Genomic DNA, 23558 nt, shown 5'->3' on the forward strand with positions numbered 1-23558 from the left:
AGAGCTGTTTAGAGTTGTACAAATAAATTTTTTTTGTGATTTAATTTATTATATTTAAATACATTTTTCATTCACACTTTTGGTATTGCCTGCATCTTACTTTGTGTCTCTTGGTAAACAGCAGCATCTAGTGGTCAGATGAAGAAATTACACTTTGAGCAGGTATTGCGTCTTCCTTTTTCATCATCATCTTGCTATATATGTATGAGGCTCCTGATAGTTGAGCACTTTTATTATTTTTTATTATAATCGCTATTGGTGATCGTTGAGTCTCACTCGAGTTTTACCGAAGCAGGTAAGTGGATTTATTAAAAAGCATTAGAGCATGTTTTTCCACTTTTATTTTTTTTAGTCTTTGCGTGAAAACCCTGGGAACAGTCCTAGATTGTGAAAAGCTAATTAGAGTAATCCCAGTTTATGGATTGGGCATCCTGATTGTCCTTTGGTCGATCGGAGGACCAGTCGTTTTGTTAAAAATCCTCTTAGGAGTCATGCCATGTGACCCCCCCCCCCCCAACTCCGCTCCCTCCCTCTGTGGGCCCCAGGGTGTCTTTCGGGCCTTGTGGGCATTCACAAGCTGGATGGAGAGACTCTCACTGATGCTAAAAGGAAACAAAAAAAAAAGAAAAACCCACCACAACATAACAATAACTCCCCACCGTCACTCAAATGTAAAAACCTTTTTTGATCGGAAAGAAATGTCAGCGTTTTTCTGAAACAATAGCGATAAAACATGGAATTGCTACACAATAATTGTAATTATTGATGTGTTGTTTTTGTCTCAGGATACAAGAGGATGAGGATTCTGTTTCTGAACCCCAGCTGCAAGTTCAAGTAAACAGTTTATTTGGATTTAAATATCCCATCCACTGAAGCAGGAAACATTGAACAAAGGCTAGATGTATACGACCAGTGGTCTGATAATAGGTGTGTAGAAAAGAAAAAAAATATCCTGCGACAGCTGTGTTGGCTCGAGTATCCAGGATGAACAGTACAAATGGGTCTGGAGACAGTTCTCCCTCCTCCCAAAGCCTTTGTTGGTTTCTCCCGTTGACGTGTTTCTAAAGAGCAGATGGCTTTACACATAAATCCTATTAACAACTTTCTGCTGATGGAGACACAGTGAGTACAGGGCTTTCTCACTCTTTCATTATCTGTGCTGAGAATCGTGGGTTTTTTTTCCTTTTCCGTCCTCTGAAGAGAGGCAGTGGTGGAGCGGAAGTCGGAGGCCGGGTCATGTCTGGAGAGAAGGTAAATGGGTGGGGTTGTATTTTTTTTAAAAATTTTTTTAAATTCCTCTCAAAATGATTACTTCCCAGGATTCATTCTGTTGCCTAGCGATCACATGTGATGATGCTTTGAGAGAAGGTCCACAAGTATGTGTCAAATAACACTTTTGAAGATGAGTATTAGAAGACATTGATGGATGATTTTGAGGTGGTGCTCAATGCGTTCTTTTCATCTGTGATGAAGTTCATGAAGCTCATGTTTCTGCAGAAACATGGATGAAGAGTCGAAGGCAGGCTGTGATGCAAACACCTAGCAGACACCCAAACTTGTACAATATCAACCCAACAAAAGAACTAAAACATTATTTTCTTCCCGGTGTCGTTATTTTTTAATAACCAACTTAATTTACATGAAAGGTTACTCTTTTAATTTGCCCCCATTAAACATTTTTCAGAAATAAACAAGTAGATTCTACCCCGCCATAAGCGTAAATTAGGTCAAAATCTTTGTTACACACAGTGAGTAAATTAGCTTTACCAAAAAACTCAATCAAATGAATGTTGTGAATTCAAAGTTGAGTGTAAAGTTACATTTTTTAAATTGTATTACAGCAATTTATTTTAGCATGACACATTTCAGGTGTTGTGTCACTACTGTGAGTTGTGGACACAAATAGAATAACATGCAGGATCTAACCTAATAGGATTATTTTGACTGTCTCCATTGGCCTCAACCACACTGACCTCCTTCTCTGGGACTTAAATGCACTGTTCCTTTGAATTTACTCAAAGCTTAGGTCATCAGACTTTCCAGATTTATTCCTCTTATTCATGCTGGTTGTGTTTTTTTCCTGAAACTTACAAACAACCGCGACATAAACATGAATCTGGGGGATTGAAAGTTTGAAATCTCATTTTTGAGATGCGCTGATCTTATGTTTGATTTTTTGACTTTTTTTTTTCCTTCGTCTCTTTCAGAAATGACCCCCTTTGCCCTTTTTTGTACACTGCATGATTTTTGTTTCTTACTGTGACTTTAGTTTCATCAATTACATAAAATAGTTATAATAAAAAACAAGTTTTGTATGTATTCCAAAGCAACATTCTCACAAACGCTAAAATATGATTGAATTCTTTAAAAAAATAACCTCTTTTGTCTCATTATTACCTACAAAATCCATGGCTTTAGAGTAACCACAACTCTTTTACTGTAAATCTTTTCTTTCCCCTTTCTGACCATGGCTATACATCTGATTTTAATGGTGAGTTATTTTTATTGATAAGATCTTTAAATTCTGACTTTTTTCTTTCTTTTTTTTTCCCAATTTCCCAGTTATATTAAGTCTAATTTCAGTTGTATTTTTAAAGGAAATCTGCAGAAGCCAAAAAAGAAGAAAGAGGAGGTCACCAGCGCAGCAGAAGCCAAGCTGAATGGAAAAGATGCCAAGCCCAAAAAAATAAAGACGAAGAAAAATGAGGATGTATCAGAAGAGGACAGTCCTGCTATGCAAAGTAAGGAACCTTAAAAAAAGAAGGAAACATCATTATTTGTGTGTCTACTTATCTTATCATTTATGTAATCACCATTTCTTTGTAGATGGAAAGAAGGTGAAGAAAAAGAAACCAGAAAAAGACAAAGAAGAACCAGAAAAGGAAAAGCAGAAAGAGCCAAAAAAGAAAGCCAAAAGTGTCCCTAAAAAGAAGAAAGGTCTGTTGTGAACTGGGTGGTGACAAAACCTGAACTGCTGTTAAATCCATACAAATAAACTCTTGATTCAAATCCGTAGGTTCAGACACGGATGATGATGACGATGAGGAAGACACTCCCAAAAAGAAGACAAAGAAAAAAACAACAAAAGACAGCTCTCCATCTGCAACTTCTGCCAAAGAAAAGAAAGCTAAGTCCAAAGGTACCAAATGAAACAGAAAAGGGCATTAAGAGTGAGATTTAAAGAGCAGTCAGAGTAATGCTTATTAGAGGGTTACGTAACTTTGTGTATTAGAGAGTCAGTGGCAGAAAGTAGAGAGTCATTGAGCAGAAAAACAAGTGTTTTTTTGATCATCTGTATTGTGAATGTCAAATTCTTAGAACTTTCAACTAAATTTTAAGAAGAAGTTTTTGATGGTATGTGTCTGTAGTCTGACACATGATGCTCTTTCCTATTTAGTTGGTGTTGTTATTATAAAAAAAAATCAAAGAAAGTTGATTTCATTTTAAATTTATTGTGAAGAATAATTTGTGACACAATGAGATGCTTACCGGCAGTTCCTTCTTTTGTCCTGTTCAGTTCAGTTGTCAACTCAAAACCTTCAAAATCTAGTAGTAGGACAAAGAAACACATTTGACCAATTAAAAAAAAAAGTGCACTTTTTCCTCACTTTAGAATTCTGTTTCACTGATAGATTACATCACCTTTGGCACTGTACTATCAGCAGAAGAAGCCAAGAAGCTTTTATTTAATACTTCAAATGAAATAGAATCACTAATGTTGATGAACCGACAGTGCTTTATCACGAATTGTTGAATCTCCGAAAATTCATCTTTCATCTTTAAGCTGTTGTTTTTGGATTTCATACCTCTCACTTGCTCTTTGGCGTGACTCTCTTCTCTCATAACTTTGTTTGGGTTGGCCAGAACCAAAGTGTAGGCAGAAAAAATGACAACTAAAAGACAAAAAAATAATAATGATAATAAAATAGAGCTAAGAAGAAATATATGTCAATATTAGATTTAATTTCATCACATGATCAGATAATGATAGTGTTGCTCTGTGGTCACAAAATTAACCATTATGGTGGTATTTATCAATGCAGTATTTACAGTTCGTTTCTGCTGCCCTCTAGTGGCCAAGAATGACTGTGTTATTTGCGTTCAGTACTGTAATACCTGTGAGTCACTGGTATCTAATTCAAGGATGTGTAACATTTTTAAAATTGTATTTCTTTTGACTCTTATCAGATGACAAAGATTCTGAAGGAAAAGAAAAGAAATCCAAATCGAAGGAGAAGGACAAGAAGAAAGAACCAGCGTCCTTGTTCCAGATCAGTGGAGAAAAAGACTTAAAAAGCAAGAAGAAAGGTTATGAGAATTTGATTGTCTCAGCATGAATAAGATATGTCCAAACTTTTTTGTTATTGCTTGAGCTTGATTTAAAAAAAAGGAAAGTTTATCAGAAAATCTTTGTACCTGTCCCCTGAATAGCTGCCAAATCAGACAGTGATGATAGTGAAGAAGAAATAAAGCCGTCGAAATCAAAGAAGAAATCCACCGCTGGCTCGGCATCCATGTTTCAAACGTCAGGGGACAAAGAAAAAGACAAGAAGACAAAGAAGAAAGGCAGGTTATCAGAACCAACTTAATGCTTCCTTAAGCCACTGACTGCAATATGACATATTTCCATTGCATATTTCAGGAAAGGCGGACAACACAGATGATTCAGAGTCAGAAAAAGATGAAAAATCAAAGAAGAAGAAGGGCAAAGGGAAGAAGAAAAAGGTTTTTCAAAGTTTGCGCTTACTGCCTTGTTTCGCTGCCATTTAATTCAGTTTCGTAGACTGATACTTCATGGCTTGAATCAAAATTTATTAATTTTTGTCTAATTAACAGGAAAGATCTCCATCACCTGAAATTGAGTTTGACGACTTGGAGAAGTTTGTGATGCAGCCGGCGCCGCAGGGCGTAACCGTCAAATGTAGAGTGACCCGAGACCAGAGGGGGATGGACAAGAGCCTCTACCCTCTGTACTACATTCACCTCGACAACGAAAAAAAGGTCTATGCTTCCTTAATGTCACTATTTGATTTTTATTTTCCTGCAGGTTCAAGTTCCATTTTATCATTTAGGTTCCATTTGATAATTTTGAGCATTCTTTTTAAATATGTCTTTCTTTTCTATACAGACATTCCTGTTGGCCGGCAGGAAACGAAAGAAGAGCACCACTTCCAACTACCTCATTTCCATTGACGCTACAGATTTATCAAGAGGTGGAGAGAACTTTGTTGGGAAACTAAGGTAAATTTCCTTACTTCATTCATTCCTTCTATTATGAATTATTTATTCTTTTATTTATTATCTAGATCCAATTTAATGGGGACTAAGTTCACCGTTTTCGACAATGCTCTAAATCCAGAAAGAGCTCTTCCAGACATGTCCAATGCCCGTCAGGAGTTAGCGGGCATTATTTATGTAAGTCATCAGAATTAGGTTTTCACTGTGTTTTTTAAATAATGTCTTGGGATTCATTTGATTATTTTTTAAAAATAATTTTACAATTATTTTTGGCAACAGGAAACAAATGTTTTAGGAATGAAAGGACCAAGAAGGATGACAGTTATCATCCCAGGAATGAACAAAGACAATGAGCGAGTTCCTCTCAGGCCGAGAAATGTAAGATCAATGGATTTCTAACATTTTGTTCCTCTGAGTAGACAATTGAGAAGAAAAAGCCAAAATGGAATCCATACATTTATGCAAATGGGGGATTTACATGCTTACACACGTACAAAAAAATCAAGCAGTAAAACTCTATCAGAAATACTGATTAATTGACGAGATTTAATTGTAATAAAGATTACATAACAACATGCAAAAGAAATGATCAATAATCAGCCTATATTTTAAATCATCTAAAAGTTATCAGATTATATATTTTCTGCAATATCTACAAAAATAATTTTGTTGAATTAATCCAGTATTTGACTGCACTTCAAAGTAATTTTTACCAGATCCTGTAACGTCAACTTGATTCCATTTAAAAAAAATATGTTTGTATACTTGTCTGAGCCCCGAAGGAAAATTAATTCTTAATCAAATGCATGCAATGGGAGGTAGAGTGGCAGGCAGCTCCGTCCTGGTGCGCCCCAAAGCAACTCGTAAAGGGGGACAGTGCCTTGCTCAAGGGCGCCCCGGCAGTGGTCCGGAGGTGAGCTGACGCCTCCCACTGTCAGCTCACACTTCGAGGTGGCTGGGCGGGAGCAGCAATCGATCTGCCAATCTTGAGAACATTGGACGACCTGCTCTGCCGCCCACTCTACCACTGAGCCACTGCCCCCCCAGTTTTTGAATTTCAAGTTTCAACTCCAATATAATTTGGTAAAAGAGAAAATAAACATGCATCTTCAGCTGTCCATAAATACAAATGCTATGTTTATGTGTGTGTCCAGTGCTATAAAATAATCAGCTCATCTGTTGACACGGATGTTTTTTGGCATCCTTTCCTCTTAAAAGGTGTAATCTAAACATTGGTAGAACCACTTCATCCATCAGTGGATATATTTAGATTCATGTTTTTAAACCATGACCAACAAACTCAATCAGGCATCATAGAATGTCCCGCTGCTCATAATGTCATCAACTGACTTGTGCTGGCAGTCTGATTTATTGTCTGCTGCTTTTTATCTTGAGGGCAACACAAAGCCAAGTTACAAAATGTCACTTCTCCTCTGTTTTTCCTGACTTATGTTTTGCCAACTTTTCACAGGAATGCGACGGCTTGCTGATAAGGTACCAGAATAGAAGGATGGAAAATCTCATCGAGCTTCACAACAAGACGCCCGTCTGGAATGAAGAAAGCGCTTCGCATGTACTTAATTTCAACGGCAGGGTCACCCAGGCCTCCATTAAGAACTTCCAGATTGTCCACAGTAAAGACTGTGAGTATTTTTATCTACACTCTCTACCTATTTAAGGATAAGAATACTCTTCTACATGTTTATGTTTATATTGGTAATACATGGACATTATGCCAATGGGTATTGGGTATTGGGAAATAGACTTTTTCGTTATCACTTCATAAGGTAATTACTCAAAGAACATCATGACGATGTTATGAGCGAGAAAATGTCCTTATGTATAATCAAACCCATCACCATTGGCGACCATTCAAATCTGGTGGATCTGTTTTTTATTTAGATCCACATCTATTGATATCGGCCCTATAACGTTTTTTTTTTTTTGTGTTCATACATCAAAGACAAAATAAGCATCCATTTTGCAATGTTAAAGAAAGTTAAAAAAAATCCTGGATCTGATATTTTACACAGACCATCAAAAATCAATCAAGTTCATCCTGGTCCAAGACTCATCCTCCTGGAAATGCACTTAGTAGTTTTTCTATTATAGAGTACTGCTGACAAACCAACAAATAAGCAGACGTGGGTGAAAACATAACTTTCTTGGCAGAGGCACTAAGAGAGAGGCTGACGGCTGCCAAACCAAAAATGTCTGCTAGAGTTATTAAACAAAATGTCTGTTGAAAGAGCCTCGATGATCTTTTACCCCTCTGTCACGACACGAGGGACTGAACCAGAATGGAATGCGTGATGGGAGATTGTATTTTTAGTAGTATCTAGACAACTAGTAGTAGGACTACCAATAAATATGGCAGTCCTTTCCCCAGAGGAACAAAGTCTTCCTAGATCAAGTCTCCTCTTGCGCCAGTGGAGGAGATTGGCCACAGAATTGGAGCAGCAGGAACGGTATTGCAGTCGCTTGACCGCACTGTTGTCACAAAGAGGAAGCTAAGCCAAGAGGCAAAGCTCTCCATCTACCTTTCAATCTTTATTCCTACCCTCACCTATGGTCATGAGTGATGGGTCATGGCCGAAAGAATGAGATTGCAGCGTAAATGAACTTTCTCAGGTGGATAGCTGGGGTCTCCCTTACAGAGAGGGTGAGAAACATTGCTTTTCATGAGGGGCTCAGAGTAGAGTCAGCTGAGGTGGTTTGGGCATCTGGTGCAGATGCCTCCGGGGCACATCCTCAGGGAGGTTTTCATGGCACGTCCAGCAGGGAGGAGACCTCAGGGCAGACCCAGGACCAGGTGGAGGGATTATATCTCAACACTGGCCTGGGAACGCCTTAGGATCCCCCAGTCAGAGCTGGCGGATACGGTCGGGGAAAGGGAAGTTTGGGGCTCCCTGTTGAAGCTGCCCCCGCAATCTGACTACGGATAAGCGGAAGAGGATGGATGGATAGATTGACTTACTGACTTAAGCCCTTTGCTCCTCTAGGGTGCATAGGCCATTAACAAACAGTCTCCATTTCACTCGGTTTGTAGCTGTTGCTTTGTGGGGTTCCCAGTTGAGCCCATTCTCTAGCATTTCTGCTTCAACACTTCTTCTCCAACTGTTCCTGGGGCAACCTTGTTTCCTTTTCCCTTGGGGGTTCCATTTCAGATCTTGTCGGGCAATGTTTATTACGGGTTTTCTGAGAGTATGGCCTATCCAACTCCACTTTCTCTTCTGGATTTGTTTGCCAATGGGATCCTGGTTTGTTCTTTTCCACAGGTCCACATTGGTTACTTTGTAACTGCATTGGTTACCAGATTTGAAGGATTCTTCTTAGACAGGTGTTATTAAGTTTGCAGCCTTTGTGATGTGAGTTTAGTGGTCCTCCATGTCTCTGATCCATACAGCATCATTTGTTTCACAGCGGAGCTAAAGATGCCCAATTTGGTGTTGATGGAGATGTTCTTTGAGCTCCAGATCTTTCTGAGCATGTTAAACACCCCTCTAGCCTTGTCAATTCTGCTTCATAAGTCAGCATTGGTGCCTCCGGTTGTGTCCACAACACTGCCTAGGTAGGTAAAAGATTCTACCTCTTCTAGGGCAGTGTTGTTAATACACACTGTATATGGTGGTTGGTTTTGCTGTGGATCTTGATCACCTGTGATTTTGCTGTATTGGGAGTGAGACCAAGTTTTATTGCAGCTTTTTCAAGTCTGTCTTTTCTTGCATTTGTTCTTGTGTTTGTGAAAGGAGAGCGATGTCATCCGCAAATTCAAGATCATCCATCTGTTCCCACAGTCTCCACTGAATTCCATTTCTTTTCCCTTCTGTCGTTTCCCTCATGACCCAGTCAATTGACAGGAGGAACAGAAATGGTGGATGGATGGATGAATCGATTATCAAATTATTTTGGCTCAGATATTCAATTTCCTTTTTGATTATTGCTAACATGTTTCTGTTTGAGTTGGGAGTTTCAGATTTTTAACCTAATGGGATTCATCAAAGTCGTGAATTCTCAATGCAATGACTTTTTTTTCTTGGTTTAGTCGACTATTTTCAACACAGGGTTACCATGAATACTAATGACTTTACTTCTACGACGGTCTCAGCTGCTCTTTGATATTGAATGTTTTTCGCAAATTATATAAAGATGCCTCCATGCAGATGAACAATATACATTATGGTGAACATTATAACAGCATGTTAGCATGGTCAGTTTAAGCAAATTAGCATACCAGAATTCACAAAGATCATGATGATCTTAAATGTTTTTCATTAGTTATTATATTTTAAAATTAAATTAGTGCTTCTGAGAAAAGCTGGCATTTCAGCCAGGTTTCATATGTAGAAACTTCTTGGGTTGTGATCAGTTTACTCTTTCAAAAATAGGTGATTATGACTGTAAATCAGTCAAAACACTAAATACAGTACTAATGTCTGCAATCTACATATTCAGAATTAAAAGGGTTAAAGAAGTTAAAGTTAAAAGAAAGTAAAAATATGTCAGCTTTGACGTCTCACTGGTTCATCAATAAAAATAGCAACACATTTAAATGTACAGTAATACCTCGCTTGTTCGCACTTCTACATACAGGGCTTCACTACATCTTGGATTTTTAGTAGGTAGTCACGTGATACCGTACACACATGCTATTGGCTGGCAGCATCTGGAGACTCACGGAACGCAACACACCTCTGTGAAACACTAAAGTGCTTTAAACAGCCTAAAAGTGTGTGGGAAAAGGTGATACAGATATAAGGTGGTATAATATTAGTATGGGGAGGGTTCATAAATGTTTAAATGACCATAAATTATAAAATAAAGTTTGTCGCTATATAGTGGAATTTTGTTTTTCACGGATGGTCCTGGAACGCAATAACTGTGAGTAATGAGCGATTACTTGTGTATTTTTTTAGAACATAATCATATGAAAACTAAGTTAATAAATGTTCATTTGACTTAATTCTAATCTGGTTTCTTTGACGTTGCGTCTTAACCACGCTAGAAAAAAATGGCACTTTGAACTTTAAACTTTGTAAACTTGCTGTATGTTCACACAACAGGTCTTGGTGGCAGGGTTAGAAGGTTGAAGTGCAAATAACAAAACAAAAATTTGTTCAGTATTTATAAATCCACTGATCAAAGTTTCTAACAGTCCCTCTCTTTTTTCAGTGGACTACATTGTGATGCAGTTTGGCCGGATAGCCGACGACATTTTCACTCTGGATTACAAATACCCCATGAGTGCCGTGCAGGCCTTTGCCATCGCTCTCTCCAGTTTTGATGGAAAAATCGCATGTGAATAGCAAAAGGTTGTCGTCTGTTACATTGAAGTCAACAGATATCACACCCACACTTCATTGGACCACCTCGTGTGTTTGGAACCGCCCAACTATTGTTTCACAAGTGACACTGCTGGGGTCTTCAAGGGTGTGTGTTTCACTCTAGGAAAAAGGGAAAAAAGAAAAACTGGTTTCATATCATCATCTGATTTTTTTGTGACATTCCTGTATTCCTGGATCTAATTCCAAACAATTCCTGTAACTATAGAGTTTTGGCTCTTCTGAGGGGTTGATAGTTCGTCTTGATGATTGTGTATCATTATAAAACTGATACAAAACTAGACGGCTCAATGATTACAAACCCCGGCCATGATAGTTCCCCATTATGACCATAAAGTACATCTCATCCTCATTATGACTCATTATGACTCTATGGCTAAAACATCTTCAAAATTTTTAAAATCTTTAAAATTTACAAATCACATTTCATTATTATTTTAATAGTTAATCAAGAAAAATGACCTTTAGTTAATGACAGTTTTCAGAACTTTTCAAGTTACGTACAATTTGAAATGATGGATGTAACTTGTATCATCGCCTGGGATATTCCTGGCGTACAGATCAGATGGGGATGTCAACATGTCAGTTTTGTCCAATCCTTACAGACATCACCCATAAAGTTAGAAGAATAAATCTGATAATTGCCCCTGTCCCTCAATGGTGAAGAATCCTTTTAAAGATTTTGGATCTGGATGATGATCCAGATCAGCTCTGTGGGTCATACTCACCCTTTCCAAAAGCATTTCATACAAATCCACTCATAACATTTTTAGTAATCCTGCTAAAAGACAGTGATAAATTGATGCCAGCATAAACATACCCTCCATGGCTGCAGCAATAACCAACAGCTTTAAAGGAATAAGAGCATATTTTTATTAACAGACATCTTACACAACAGTCCAGATTTTAGTGATTGTAGTAAAGCATAAATGCTAGGTAGAGTAACAGAAGTGTAAAATTTTTGAATAGGAATGTCTTTATTTATTAGAATCGTGTATAAACATGTTGTGTTTGATAAAATATTCAGAGTGATTACTTGTGTGGCCATCTCAGATGAGTGTAATTTGAACTACTGTAGACTTTTTCATAATTTGTGTTTTGGTTTTAAAATTTTGTGAAATGTATATATATATATTTTTTACACTGGCTGCCTTTGTTACATTTCTAGACTTATTGTGATAATGGTGTTTAATAAATGTGAATCCTTTTTCTTGTAGCATCATATACTGTGTAAAACATCTCACATTTATTGAATAAAACAAATGCTACTTCTGCAAAAAATGAATTGTGCTCATGTGCAGAGAGCATGACCTCAATCACAGTAGAAACAGTATAATCACATTCATAGTAGAATGTACTACTATGTACTTAAGATGTAAAAGAAAGGAAATGTTGATGAATTATGAAACACATAGGACAGTGGAAAGAGAAGAAGAGGATTGGATAACAAAAATTATCATAAGAAAAGTGACAAAACTAAAGCAATCACAACAACAACAACAACAACAACAACAACAACAACAACAATAAAAATCAACACTGTAATTAGCATAAAGAGTGTAACCTTATTAACCTTATTGTGTGTGTGCATATATGTGTGTGTGAATGATTGTCATTGAATGTGGCTTTTAGCGGGGTGGGGTGGGGTGGGGGGGTCATCAGCGGTTAGTAGGTAGAGACCTGAGCAGCCAGAGAGCCATATGGACCCCACCCAGCATGAAGGTCCCAGGGCCACAGTTGAAGCTCTGCTGGCCAGGGGGGTGGCTCTCTGATAGACCCCTGGCCTGAACTGACCCCAACCCCCCCCCACAACCACTGCCCACAGCTCAAACACCCCGCTCACCTGAGAACACCCCAGCCCTGCTGGACAGGGCATGTCACGTAAAGAAAAGAGCCCAGCCACCCATGTGGGCATGGGCCAAGGCCCTCCACTGGGGGCCACAGACTGATGTACAACTTCACTAGAAAAATATAGAAGTGATAATTTTTCAAAGTACGATTAAATGTGACAATAATTTTACTACTAGGTAAGATGTAGAATTTATTAGTTTCAATTCTTGTAGTTCATTAATCCCCAACATTCTGTTATCTGTAATCAAGCTCAACTATAACTTCCATAGTATTAGTTACTACTTTTACAGTGAGAAGTTAATTTCCAGTCTCTCTTTACAACCCTAAAATGCATGTTTAATCTGCAATATTAACAAAATCTGTAAAATGACAAGAAGATCGCAGCTATTCAAAAAGGATTCCTTCTTGTTGCTTTTGACAGACGCCCAAACTGGCCTCCGGAGTTCACCTGACATATTGAGGAGCTTCTGTCAGGATGAAAAACCTGTTTGAGCCGAGGGCCTTGAGAGTAAGTGGCGTGTATTCTGCCTGAACCTGCTCAGGCAGTTGTCCAAACTCGTAGATTAAATGAAGCCTGAAGCTGACAGCCTTTCAGGACGTATGCTGTAAAGTGAGTTCTTCTTCTGCAATTGTCTTTGTCTGTGAGGTGACTTCCAGTTAAGCAAGCAGCCAACCAAACATCCTTTCTCATTTTTAAATGTAAACACCATTAGTGGATGTACAAGTCAACCAGTTTCAAATGTTTCAAGAGTAACTCTTCTACACAGTAGAGCGTAAATACAACCACTGCAACCATGTTGTTGACCAACAGAAGGAGCTGTTGCTGAATGTGAAATTGTGAAATGTTATCACTGTGAGAGTATTAAAAATTAATTGGGAATCAATTTCCAATTTTGAAAAATTTAGTGGGGAAAATGTTTATTTGGAGTGTATTAAGTATTAGTAGAGAAGTTCACTATGTTTGAATGACTGTCTTCTTCTTCTCCTTTTCCTTGTTCTTCTTGTTCTTCTTGTTCTTGTTCCTCTTCTTCTCCTTCGTCAAAAACTCAAAAACATCTGGGGTTACGAACATAAATCCATTCGTTCTGATATACTCTTTCCAACAGTGAACTTAAAATGTGAGTTTACAGTTATATCATGAAGGACACAGAAACACCACAGTAAAACTAAAGATTAAAGAAATATTTTTGTTTAATATATTTAAACAAAGTTATAAAAAAGTCAAAGGTCTGAACTTTAATGAAGATTTGTCTTAGACTCAGCGAAAAAACACAAACAAAATTGTCCTTAATTTTAAAATAAAAATTTTCAAGTACAAAGTAAATATCATATATGCCCCCAAACAACCCTTAGAATACAGATTTGTGGCAACTTTTGTTTGAGCATTTATTATAGCAGTTTTTTAATAATAAAAAAAATATTCTCCTGTAAAACTGAAGAATAATTATGTTTTTTCCATATAATTTCCCCTAATTTGACGTTGCGAGTAATGCTGGTGAACGTAGTGAACTCCCACCATGACGGGGGGTCGCGTCACAGACCGGTTCCAGGATGGAAGCCGCGCACGAGTGTCGGGCTGGAGTGGGCGGAGCTGGAGTGTAGTCACCGCCCCTCAAGCATGTTGATTGACGCGCACCGATGGCTCCTCCTTGCAAGTCTTTTCCTCCCCCTTCTTTTTCCAGTGTAGTGCGTTGATTTCATACCAAACTCATACTTAACATTCCACTTATACTGTCAAACCTATGAGAAATATTACGGAAAACAACAAGGCGCCAAATTAAAACAAACTAAGTAAAGGAAACAGCTGCTGTCACTGAGCAGAAGAAGGTAACTGCCACAATTAAAAAGGTAGGTTCTCCTCTAATGTTCCCTCTTTATGTTAGAGAACTTTTCAGGGAAGTTTTTTCATGCCGCTTGTCTCGATGAAGTTTTCAGATCATTGTCATTTTTCACATTTTTCCGTGGAGCTCCGCGCGTTGGGAGGGAATATCACATAGAACATTGGTAGATTGATATGCTATTGTACTTTGCCAGTGTGTAGAGATATCTGACAGGCGTTGAACAACACAGCTTCCACCGGTGGGCACCCAGTAATAGACCAAAAAGCCTCACTTTTGACAGCAGAAGCGGGACAATATGTTTGTGTTGTGTCTCGAACAGTTCCCACCTGGATCCAACGCGTCCATCCCTGTTTCTCAAGACCGATCCAGCAGTTGTGATTACAGAGAGAGACAGAGAGACGGAAAAGAGTTGGAATACACAGTCTGTTTTGGACCTCCGCATCCGAAAGGTAAGACAAGTTGTTGAGTTGTCTGAGTAGCGCTCCTGATGGATCCCTCGTAGACATCAGTGGGTTAAAAAAATAAAAAAAACACCCAGGGCGCGCCCGTCAGAGCGCATATATATATATATATATATATATATATATATATATATATATATATATATATATATATATATATATATATATATATATATATATATATATATATATATATATATATATATATATATATATATATATATATATATATATATAATGACATTATTTTAATTTCTTTCCAAATTTTATTTATATTATGCCAATTATGTTCCATTCATTTTGATAAACTTTCAATAAGCAACAAAGCATGTGTTTGTGAGGTAACATGAAGTATTATGACACAATGCAATAACCATTGGTGTCCAATTTTAACTTGATATTTTAATTAATGACAATTAATCTGTCTGTCTGGTTGCTTTTAAATAGACAAAAGTGTCTCTCCCTTCGTTTTTCTTTCTTCCATGCCAGCAAGCATGCCTGTGATGATTCTCTGCAAAGTCTGACTAAGTACATAATTCAAAAAGGATTTGAGATGCATGGATATGGTGAAGCAAGCTAATTGTTAACTCTCTGCAGACCACCTCTGGCTACACCTGTTCCGTGTCTGACACGACACTTCAGTTACACTTTGTCTTTTTGGTTTTAACAGAGCAAAATTTCATAGCTTATCAGAAAATGTGTAAACAACGTGTTGGCACCTCCTTCGTGCTAAATTTGTACAGACATATGAGCTGCACGGTTAAATCACTGGCAGTCAACAGGTTTGACTAAACAACAGAATGCAGTCTGTCGGGTTGGTCACAGTTAGCAGAATAACCTGTTGACGTTTCTGTTTAGCTGCTGTCTTAGCTGCCTGCTACTTCTTCTTACCGCATGCATTCACAGTCACAGTTTTAACATTTCCAGATAAATCCCAGAACTATTTTGTGGTATCATCACCGGGTTTGTGCGAGAAGAAAGTTCCACGCCTGCTCAACAGTCTTCACATTTGTTTCTCATTCATATATCTGTGAATTCAAACCCCACAGGCCCATAGCGAGCACTTTGAAGTCAGGCGGTGTGTGTTCGTGGGACGATCTTCTGATGCAACACTGATTTAGAGGATGATCAGATAGCAAGTTTTCTTTTCCTGTTGGTCCTGTTAGGTCAGGGTGTTGCAACTAAATCCACAGTTTAAGCCCTTTTTAAGAACCACTCTCTGCTAACATGTGGAAGTGATGTTCTAAAGTGAAATGACCAAATAATGTATCCTCGCTAAAACGCAACGCACCAATATGCCTAATAATAGATTTTGACGCTGATGGCTGAATCTGGAAAAGATTAAGAATTCTGCTGCTCTTACAGATTTTTCCCTCATTGTTTTATACAGCATGAACGCATCAGCCCCCCCCCCGTACAGTGTGGTCTCTTTCTCCTTGAACTTTCTTTATGTTTTTCAGCTAGTGAGCATTTTACGGCGCGCTGAAAAGAGACAGTTTTACAACTTAACCCATGCTGTGGAGGTCAATTAGATAGCACAGGATAATATCCTCTTTAAATGTCTGTTTTCTCTTTTTTGCTCCACATCTGTGTTCCTTCGGGCCGTTCATCAGAGGGAAGAGTTAATGAGCATGTGTTCTGTTCATGAGGACTTGAAAAGTCTCTAATCATCTGATGTTTTTATTTTGAAGAACATTATTTCAGAACTTGTGCGGCGTTGCGTTGCTTCTTTTGTGGAGTGTTTACTTGGACACAGGTCTGTTGACCGTTTTGTCAGCAGCGGCTTCGCCCGTTTGTGTTAAACCCACAGAAGGCTGGCTAATGAGCTTTTGCCCATTTGTGCAGACGTTGCTCACTTTTTAGCACCATCCCCAGAAGTGCTTGTCCAAATGGTGGACACTTGCCCCTCTGTTAGCCCAGATTTGAACAAATACCACTTCTGTCTGGGCGGTGAGCACACAGAGCATTGCAGAGAAAAAAAAAGCCTGGAGCTCTCAGCAGAAGGACATTATTGACAATCTGGAATACAATGCAAAAGCCGTGCACGACTAGCTTCAGTTTGAGTTTGTGATGATAAGAGTGCATTGTGATTTGAGATGCATGTTACGCTGTATATACGAAGGAATAAACACAACTTGCGTTGCAGCTTTTGCACCGAGCAAATAGTCATCAAATCTGACTTTAAACATTTACCAATCCTCAGTAATGCAATGCATCAACATTGTATTCACGTTAATGCACTGCACATGTTTACATATCCTGCAAACCATGAGGTTTTAACAGATAAGCTTCCTGGCCTCCTATTCGGACTGCTCAGGGGAGGAGCCAGGGAGTGGCCTAGAACAGTGTAGTCTTTGTGTCAGCTGTCCCCAAGTTACTAAACGTTTTAGTTGTTCTCCCTCCTATGACCAAGTGTTAGAGTGATGTTCCACGCAATACGCTCTCTAGAAGGGAAGAATCACATTTGAAAAAAAAATGTCCGTGGGAGGATGTGTGCCAGCGTTTGCAGCTCCTCCAGCCTCCATTCCCAGATAAGAGTATAGGCCCACTCTCACTCTGGGCCCTTCTGCTGTTTCAGAGACGTGTGTGTGTGTGTGTGTGTGTGTGTGTGTGTGTCGCGCTGGATCTCCAGTGACCCAAGGGCACTCATGTGAAACGCCTTTAATCCCAGTGCTCACAGTGTTGTGCGTTTGGGTGGGGGGGGGGGTGATCTTCTACTCCGGCTGCTCCTAATATAAAACAACACATGAGTCCAAGTGAGTGTGAGGACGAGCAGGCGATGAACACGCATGTACACAGTTTAAATGTGCAACACGTTACGCCTCTGGGTGTTTTTTTTTTTTTTTTTACATTTTTTTTTTCCTTGTAAGAAAACCCAGATCAAAGTCAAGCTTGCTTTTTAATGCCATGTTCCTCAATTCATATGGTTAGATGAGTTATTGGCTTGTGCATTCTGTTTGCATGTCTTAAAGGTTTCACAGATTATGGCTTCAAACCACTCCCCTCACCACAAAATGACCAATTCAGGCTAGGATGACTTTTCCGCTACGTTCCCTGGAAAATTTCCGATTAAAATGCTGATTCAGGCTGTTAGAAAAAAAGAAAAGAAAAAGAAAACGCTCCCTGGCGCACTCGTCCGTTTTGTGTCAATCTTTCCCTGCTGAACTGGATCTGGACTTGAATATCTGAAAATGCTACGGTTAAGGATAAACCACATAGCCTGCAGCGTTCATTGTCAAAATAGAACAATGAATAAATGAGGCCTTTTTTTTTTCATGCTCTGGCTCAACTTGTGATACTCATTTATCCGCCTGAGTTTTCTCAGTGACTTGCTGAGGGAACCGGTAACCTCTTCTTACCGCAGTTCCCACACTGAGATTAAATTACGAAAATTAATCAACAAGAAAACAACAAACAATTTTGCAGTCTTGCATGCAAAGCACTACTGCAAGGGTTATTGTATTTCTTTTGGGCGTGCAGCTGGTATCAAACAGCAAATGTCTGACTCGACATGGGGTGCATGTGGCGTGTGTGTGTGTTGTCACGACGTCTGCCTGTTGCCGTGTGAGCTGCTGGCTGTTCAGCTCTCCTCTCACTCCGAGCTCTGATTGTTTCCTGTGCGCCATGCCAGATAGGAAGTAGGAGGAAGTTATTGGAGGAGCTGGAGAGAATTTATTAGGGGCCAAACACAGACGCAGGAGGGGAGGGAAGGAGGGTGGTGTCTCAGTCTCTCTCTTTCTTTTTTCTTTCTTCTTTTTTTTTTCCTTTTTAACATTTGGAGATTTTAGGTCTTTGAAGCTGAGGAAGGCAGAGGTGTCATGTGTTAGGTGTCATCAATTTATCGTGTTAAAGTAAATGCAAAATAAATGTAAATGTTAATGCATCTTTGTGTTTCTGCATGTCAGGAGGAATAAGGAAGCGATTCTGCTTCTAGTCAGAGAGCAGCCATCCTGCCCTGGAAGCTAAAATGTTTTCTTTATCTGTAATCTGACCTCAGAGAGCAGCTGCTCCTTCTGCCACCAAGTCCTGTTGTTTCTCCTGTCAAGTGTGTGTGTGTGTGTGTGTGTGTGTGTGTGTGTGTAGGAGGGGGGGGGTCATCTCTTTGACATCTGTGAGCACCTCAAACCTCCATAAAACCTGCAGACTTCAGACTATAGATTTGTTTCTGTGTATTAAAGTTACGTTCAGTGTGGATGTGTTTAACGCTCGGTTTAGCAGTGGGGGGGGGGGGGTGTTTTCTGCTGCCAGAAGGGTTCGGTTCTTTGCCAGCGAGTGTCCCAACTCTCACAGCAACATTACAAAGGCTGCATTTTTTAGACATGAACAAATCTGGTTAACCAACAGATTGAAGTATAGTCGGTACGTTATGCCAGAGGATGATGATGGAGAGACAAACACTACAGACTTGATGGCTCTGCAGTGAAAGAGACAGATTTGGAGAAAACGTCTGTAAGCAATCTGTTTTTTGGATGAGAGACAGAACAACTGAGTTTACTGACAGCTTATTACGTCACGTTAGGGGGCGAAAGTCATTTAGAAATAATACAAGTCACCAGTAATGCAAGATTTAGTGTTTTAGCACACTTTTCATTTATTTTTTCAAAGCTGTAATGATTGTTTTTATTGTCATGTCGAAGGAGTCATGCAGCGGTTTTATCAGCGCTCTGCACTTTGTTTTACCATGGCAGAGGATTATAGCATCTTCCAGCTCCTGGTGTTCAATCTGAGTGTTTCTGGAAGCAGCCCTAATCAACCAATAACATGCTGCCTGTCCAGAACCAATCAGAAGACAGATGAAGTTGGCAAATAGCTGGTGGGGAGCATTAAGCAGCTGAAGAAAAAAGAGCGGCAGTAACAAAGTTGCATGAATTTAGTGCATAGAAACATGATTTCACACAAACCAGCATGGATTAACATACAGGACAAACATCATTATGGTTATTATTTTACATAGAAATGGAAACTCCGAACATTTATTACATTTTAAACAAATACAAAAATTAACATGGGAGCAATATTAATAATAATAATTCTAATTCTATTACTGTTGCTATTACTGATACTACTGCTAGTAATCCTCCTCCTCTTACTACTTCTAGAACTACTACTACTAATAATGTCGTATTACAATTACATTTTTTATTTGAAATTCAAGACTTAGAAAAGCAGTTAATATTTTTAAGTCTGGTAAATTAAATGATGGCATTGGAAACTGGAAATAAAGTTCCAGTAAATTCTAAATATGGCTCCATAAGGTTCTCTAATGTTGACCCGTGGTTGGCCATCGCTGTGCCACGTTTCAGAACGATGAACCCTGCGTGAGAAAATGTTTTTGTTTGTTGTGTTACATTTGTTTTATGGAGCCTTTTTTAATCAGTAACATAAAAAATAAAAAAAAATTATTAGCTCTAGCTCAAGGACAGGCTGTCTTGACCTCATTAAAATGAATTTCTCTTTCAGTGTTGTTTTTGCCTTCGAGAAGGAGCCAGTTTCTGTTGAAAATCAGTTTCTTTGAAAAAAAGAAAAGAAAAAAAGAACGGCAATTTAATTTAGGAAACAGCTTTTAAATGAAATAATGTGACTGTGAAATTAACAGCAGGAGCATAAAGGCTTGCTGTATTCTACCCAACTGTGATTTTTTTTGTTTTTGTTTGTTTCAACAGCACTTCTTGAGTTCAGTGGCTCAAGTGGCTCTCATGGTGGGATGTTTAGTCTCTGGATGTATTTCTATGATCCATCCTGTTTGGTCTTAAATGTGGGTAGGTTAGACGAGAGAGATGTTGCCATCAGGTCATAAAAATCGGAGACAGTGAGTCAAAGTCTTGACTTTGAATTGCGCTGTCTGAGTAGAAACCCATCTGGTTGATCCATCGGAGAGAATCGAGATGATCTCATGTTCAGCGGAAGATACAACTGGGGGAAAAAAAAGGGGGCATTATTTTAAAAAAATGTAGCCCTGCTGTGCTTTCTCTGAGCGAATAAATGTTTTAAATGTCATGCCGTCCTGTTGGTGTTACAGAAACACTCCGCCTCTGTTTGTTTTGCTGCCTCTAGGTGTATGTAAGGGATTTCCTACGCTCTGTGGCACACTTAAACAAACGCCTGTGATGGAATCCCTTTTTCTACAGACAGCTTCCCTCCATGTGACCAAAAGCTTGAGAGTGACTCAGTAGAATTACAGGAATTTGTTGGGACATTTCACTGCACACAATCCTGTCTAGAAGAGAAAAAGAAAAAAAAAGGGAACTCAGTGCAATGCCAATAAACACAAGTTGGTTCGTGGATGTAGCGCTCTGCTATACGTGATCAGTCTGGTCTGGGCTGGGAAAGTGGAGTCTGGTGCATGAATGACCCCCGTTTGAATGGACTTTAGCGGCAAATCGCTTAGCAGCATAATTTCTGTTGCATGATAAAATTAGGTAATGTTTTTCATTCTTACGTGAAAAAGCCAGAAGTTCCCGTCATTCAGTCACGATCCTTACCGAACACCTCCCATCTGTTAACCACCTCCAGGAGAGCTAAAGACAGACTTCAGCTGGAGATGAGATCCTATTTTGTTTATCCGTCCATCTGGACATCATTAGTTTGGGCCTGTAAAACATCAGAAAACAGTGACAGCCCAACACCTAAAGACATTACATTTGTTTTCACATAAAAAGGGGAGAGAAGCTGTAAACGTTACAGGGATTAAATAAAGATGGGATCATTTTTTAAATTTTTTTAATTTTTGCATTAGAATAAGTAGATGATCAAAGTTTCATAGTATTGGTAACGATCTGTATGTGGTTACAACTCCACGTATATGTTTTTAATTGTCTCCTGTGTATTGTTAGAATGGGAGCTGAACGCTGAATGTCTTCACTTGACTTTACTTTCACAATGATCCGTTGTCTGTTGAATTAACTGCACAAAACTGTTCCTGTAATTCTCTTCTTACCACTTACTTCTATCATGAAATTATGACTGTTGTCCTGATGTTGGGTCCTGTGACTTCAATAGAAGCTGAATTGAAAAATGACTCGGCTGACAATGCCCTGCTTCTAGTCTGAGCTCTGGCGTCACAAAGCAGGAGCGTGTTCGCTGCTGATGTTGCATTCCAGCTGGAACAATCCCACTGTTTTCCAGACCCCAAAGTGGATGCCTAAATTGGACAACACCCCCTCCTCAAATACCCCCCCTCCCCTACTTCTTTCCCCCACATACACACCCCCGCTCCCCCCCCTCTCCTCGCCAACCGACCAACCACCCGACCCACCACCCACTCCTCCCATACACGCATCCTCTAGTCTCCTGTCCTTATTTGGGTAGAGACGTTCTGAGTGCTGGCTGGAGGGGGGGAAGGGGGAGTGGGGTAGGGTTGTGTGTGTGTGTGTGTGGGGGGGGGGTCGGAAGGGGGTGGGGGGTAAGAGGAGGGAGGCAGGGCGTTGGGTTGACACAAGGGAGGCAGGAGGAGAAACACTCGCAGCCCTTTCTTAATAAGGACATGTCTGGAATTCAAGCCCCTCGCTTGTTGAAGAGCGTCTCTTTTTGCAGCACCCTCACTTCAGCACAGCCTCACGGGCTTCCAGGACCCGGTCGGATCTTCTAATGCTGAAGTTAAACTGAGACAATAGAGTGGCCACCCGTCAGTCTGGTGGTAACTGGGCCACCAGTCGCCCGGCCTGAATGAAATCTGTTGCAGTGCAGCACCTGTGCATCCATTAATGAAGGATTGTGGGCTGCTTTTAAAGACATTTTCTCATCAGATCACGCACTAAACATCTGCTGAACTTTAAACTGAGACAGAAATGCATTAAGGGTTAGACTGGGTTAATGGCTCTTTGCCTCTCTTGTAAATCAGTACCAACATGCAGCCTGCTGGCAGCAGGACAATGAAATAAGTCAAGGGATTCATGTCATGCCAGGGAGCTACAAGTTAACTATTTAAACTGTATCGCATCTATTTATTCCCATTTATGGTTATATTTTATTACTATATACATTAATGATGATGAGCAAAATAAAGCTGGACACACTATTCCTTTTTTAAAGGTGATATATTTAAACTTGAGTTGCAGTTTTAGTTACAAATTTAGATTTCAAATATAGTGGTTAATGCGTTCCTGGACCACCCGCAAAAAACCGAAATTTCGCGATATAGCGACAATCTATTACATTATTTACGGTAATTTAAACGTTTATTAACCCTCCCCATTCTGATTTTAAACCACCTTATATTTGTATTTCCTTTCCCACAGTCATATAGACTGTTTAAAGCACTTTTGTATTAGCGCACACACGGATGCTGTCAGCCAATAGCGTGCGTGTACGGTATCACGTGACTGCCTACTAAAAATACGCGATGTAATGAAGCCATGCATGTTGAAGCGCAAATAAGCGAGGCATTACTTATGATAATTATTTTAATAATTTTAAATCTAAAATTACTAATGTCATTTTTTTCTTTGTCCTGTCTTGGACTGTAGGTTGACTAAAACAAGAAAAATGAAGACATTGCTACATTTCTTAAACAGTTTATTAACATTATGGAATTATATAGACATGATAATTATGGAATCAATACAATGAATGATAATGAAATAGTTAATAGAAGCTTGAATTTCAGATTTTGTCTCCAAAGTAAGGTTCAAACTCAAAGATATCAATGTCATCTAACAAAACAGGAGAGAATTCAGCTTTTTGTCTTGAAACCTGGCCTGGAGGTGATGCAGACGAGAGAATAACCAACAATTTGACAAGTTGTTTGATTTTTTTTTTTTAGTATTTCCCTCCCTGGTGTGTCAGTATCATACATCCGGTCACACATGGACAAGACAGAATATGAC

At 39.2% G+C, this 23558-nt stretch overlaps 2 protein-coding genes and 1 long non-coding RNA gene across 10 annotated transcripts in view; 2 read left to right on the forward strand and 1 right to left on the reverse strand.

Annotated features, from left to right (window-relative positions):
* Positions 1–1113: 1113 nt before the first annotated feature.
* Positions 1114–11804, forward strand: LOC137595592 (tubby-related protein 1-like). Its single transcript, XM_068315802.1, has 13 exons — positions 1114–1251; positions 2609–2741; positions 2827–2937; positions 3017–3139; positions 4189–4308; positions 4432–4566; positions 4643–4725; positions 4837–5001; positions 5129–5241; positions 5307–5415; positions 5518–5616; positions 6710–6881; positions 10411–11804. Exons 1-13 carry the CDS (start codon positions 1237–1239, stop codon positions 10542–10544), a joined length of 1512 nt encoding a protein of 503 aa, XP_068171903.1. The 5' UTR covers positions 1114–1236; the 3' UTR covers positions 10545–11804.
* A 2282-nt stretch (positions 11805–14086) lies between these two features.
* The window catches only part of LOC137595203 (transcriptional enhancer factor TEF-5-like), a 34915-nt gene continuing 25443 nt past the window's right edge, over positions 14087–23558 (forward strand). For 5 of the 8 annotated variants that reach the window (XM_068315118.1, XM_068315119.1, XM_068315123.1 and 2 more), the window contains exons 1-2: positions 14088–14279; positions 14592–14721. The gene's annotated coding sequence lies outside the window, so the exon portion shown is untranslated. Of the gene's footprint in view, positions 14280–14591; positions 14722–23558 lie in introns of all 8 variants that reach the window. The other 3 variants (XM_068315122.1, XM_068315124.1, XM_068315120.1) reach the window with 2 other exon arrangements.
* LOC137594788 (uncharacterized) lies at positions 20231–21764 on the reverse strand. The gene is made up of 3 exons (XR_011035351.1): positions 21678–21764; positions 21173–21324; positions 20231–20646 (listed from the first exon to the last, which is right to left on the reverse strand). It is a non-coding gene; the product is annotated as an uncharacterized lncRNA (long non-coding RNA).

This window comes from Antennarius striatus, chromosome 5, assembly GCF_040054535.1.
Source record: "Antennarius striatus isolate MH-2024 chromosome 5, ASM4005453v1, whole genome shotgun sequence".
Classification (NCBI taxonomy): domain Eukaryota; kingdom Metazoa; phylum Chordata; class Actinopteri; order Lophiiformes; family Antennariidae; genus Antennarius; species Antennarius striatus.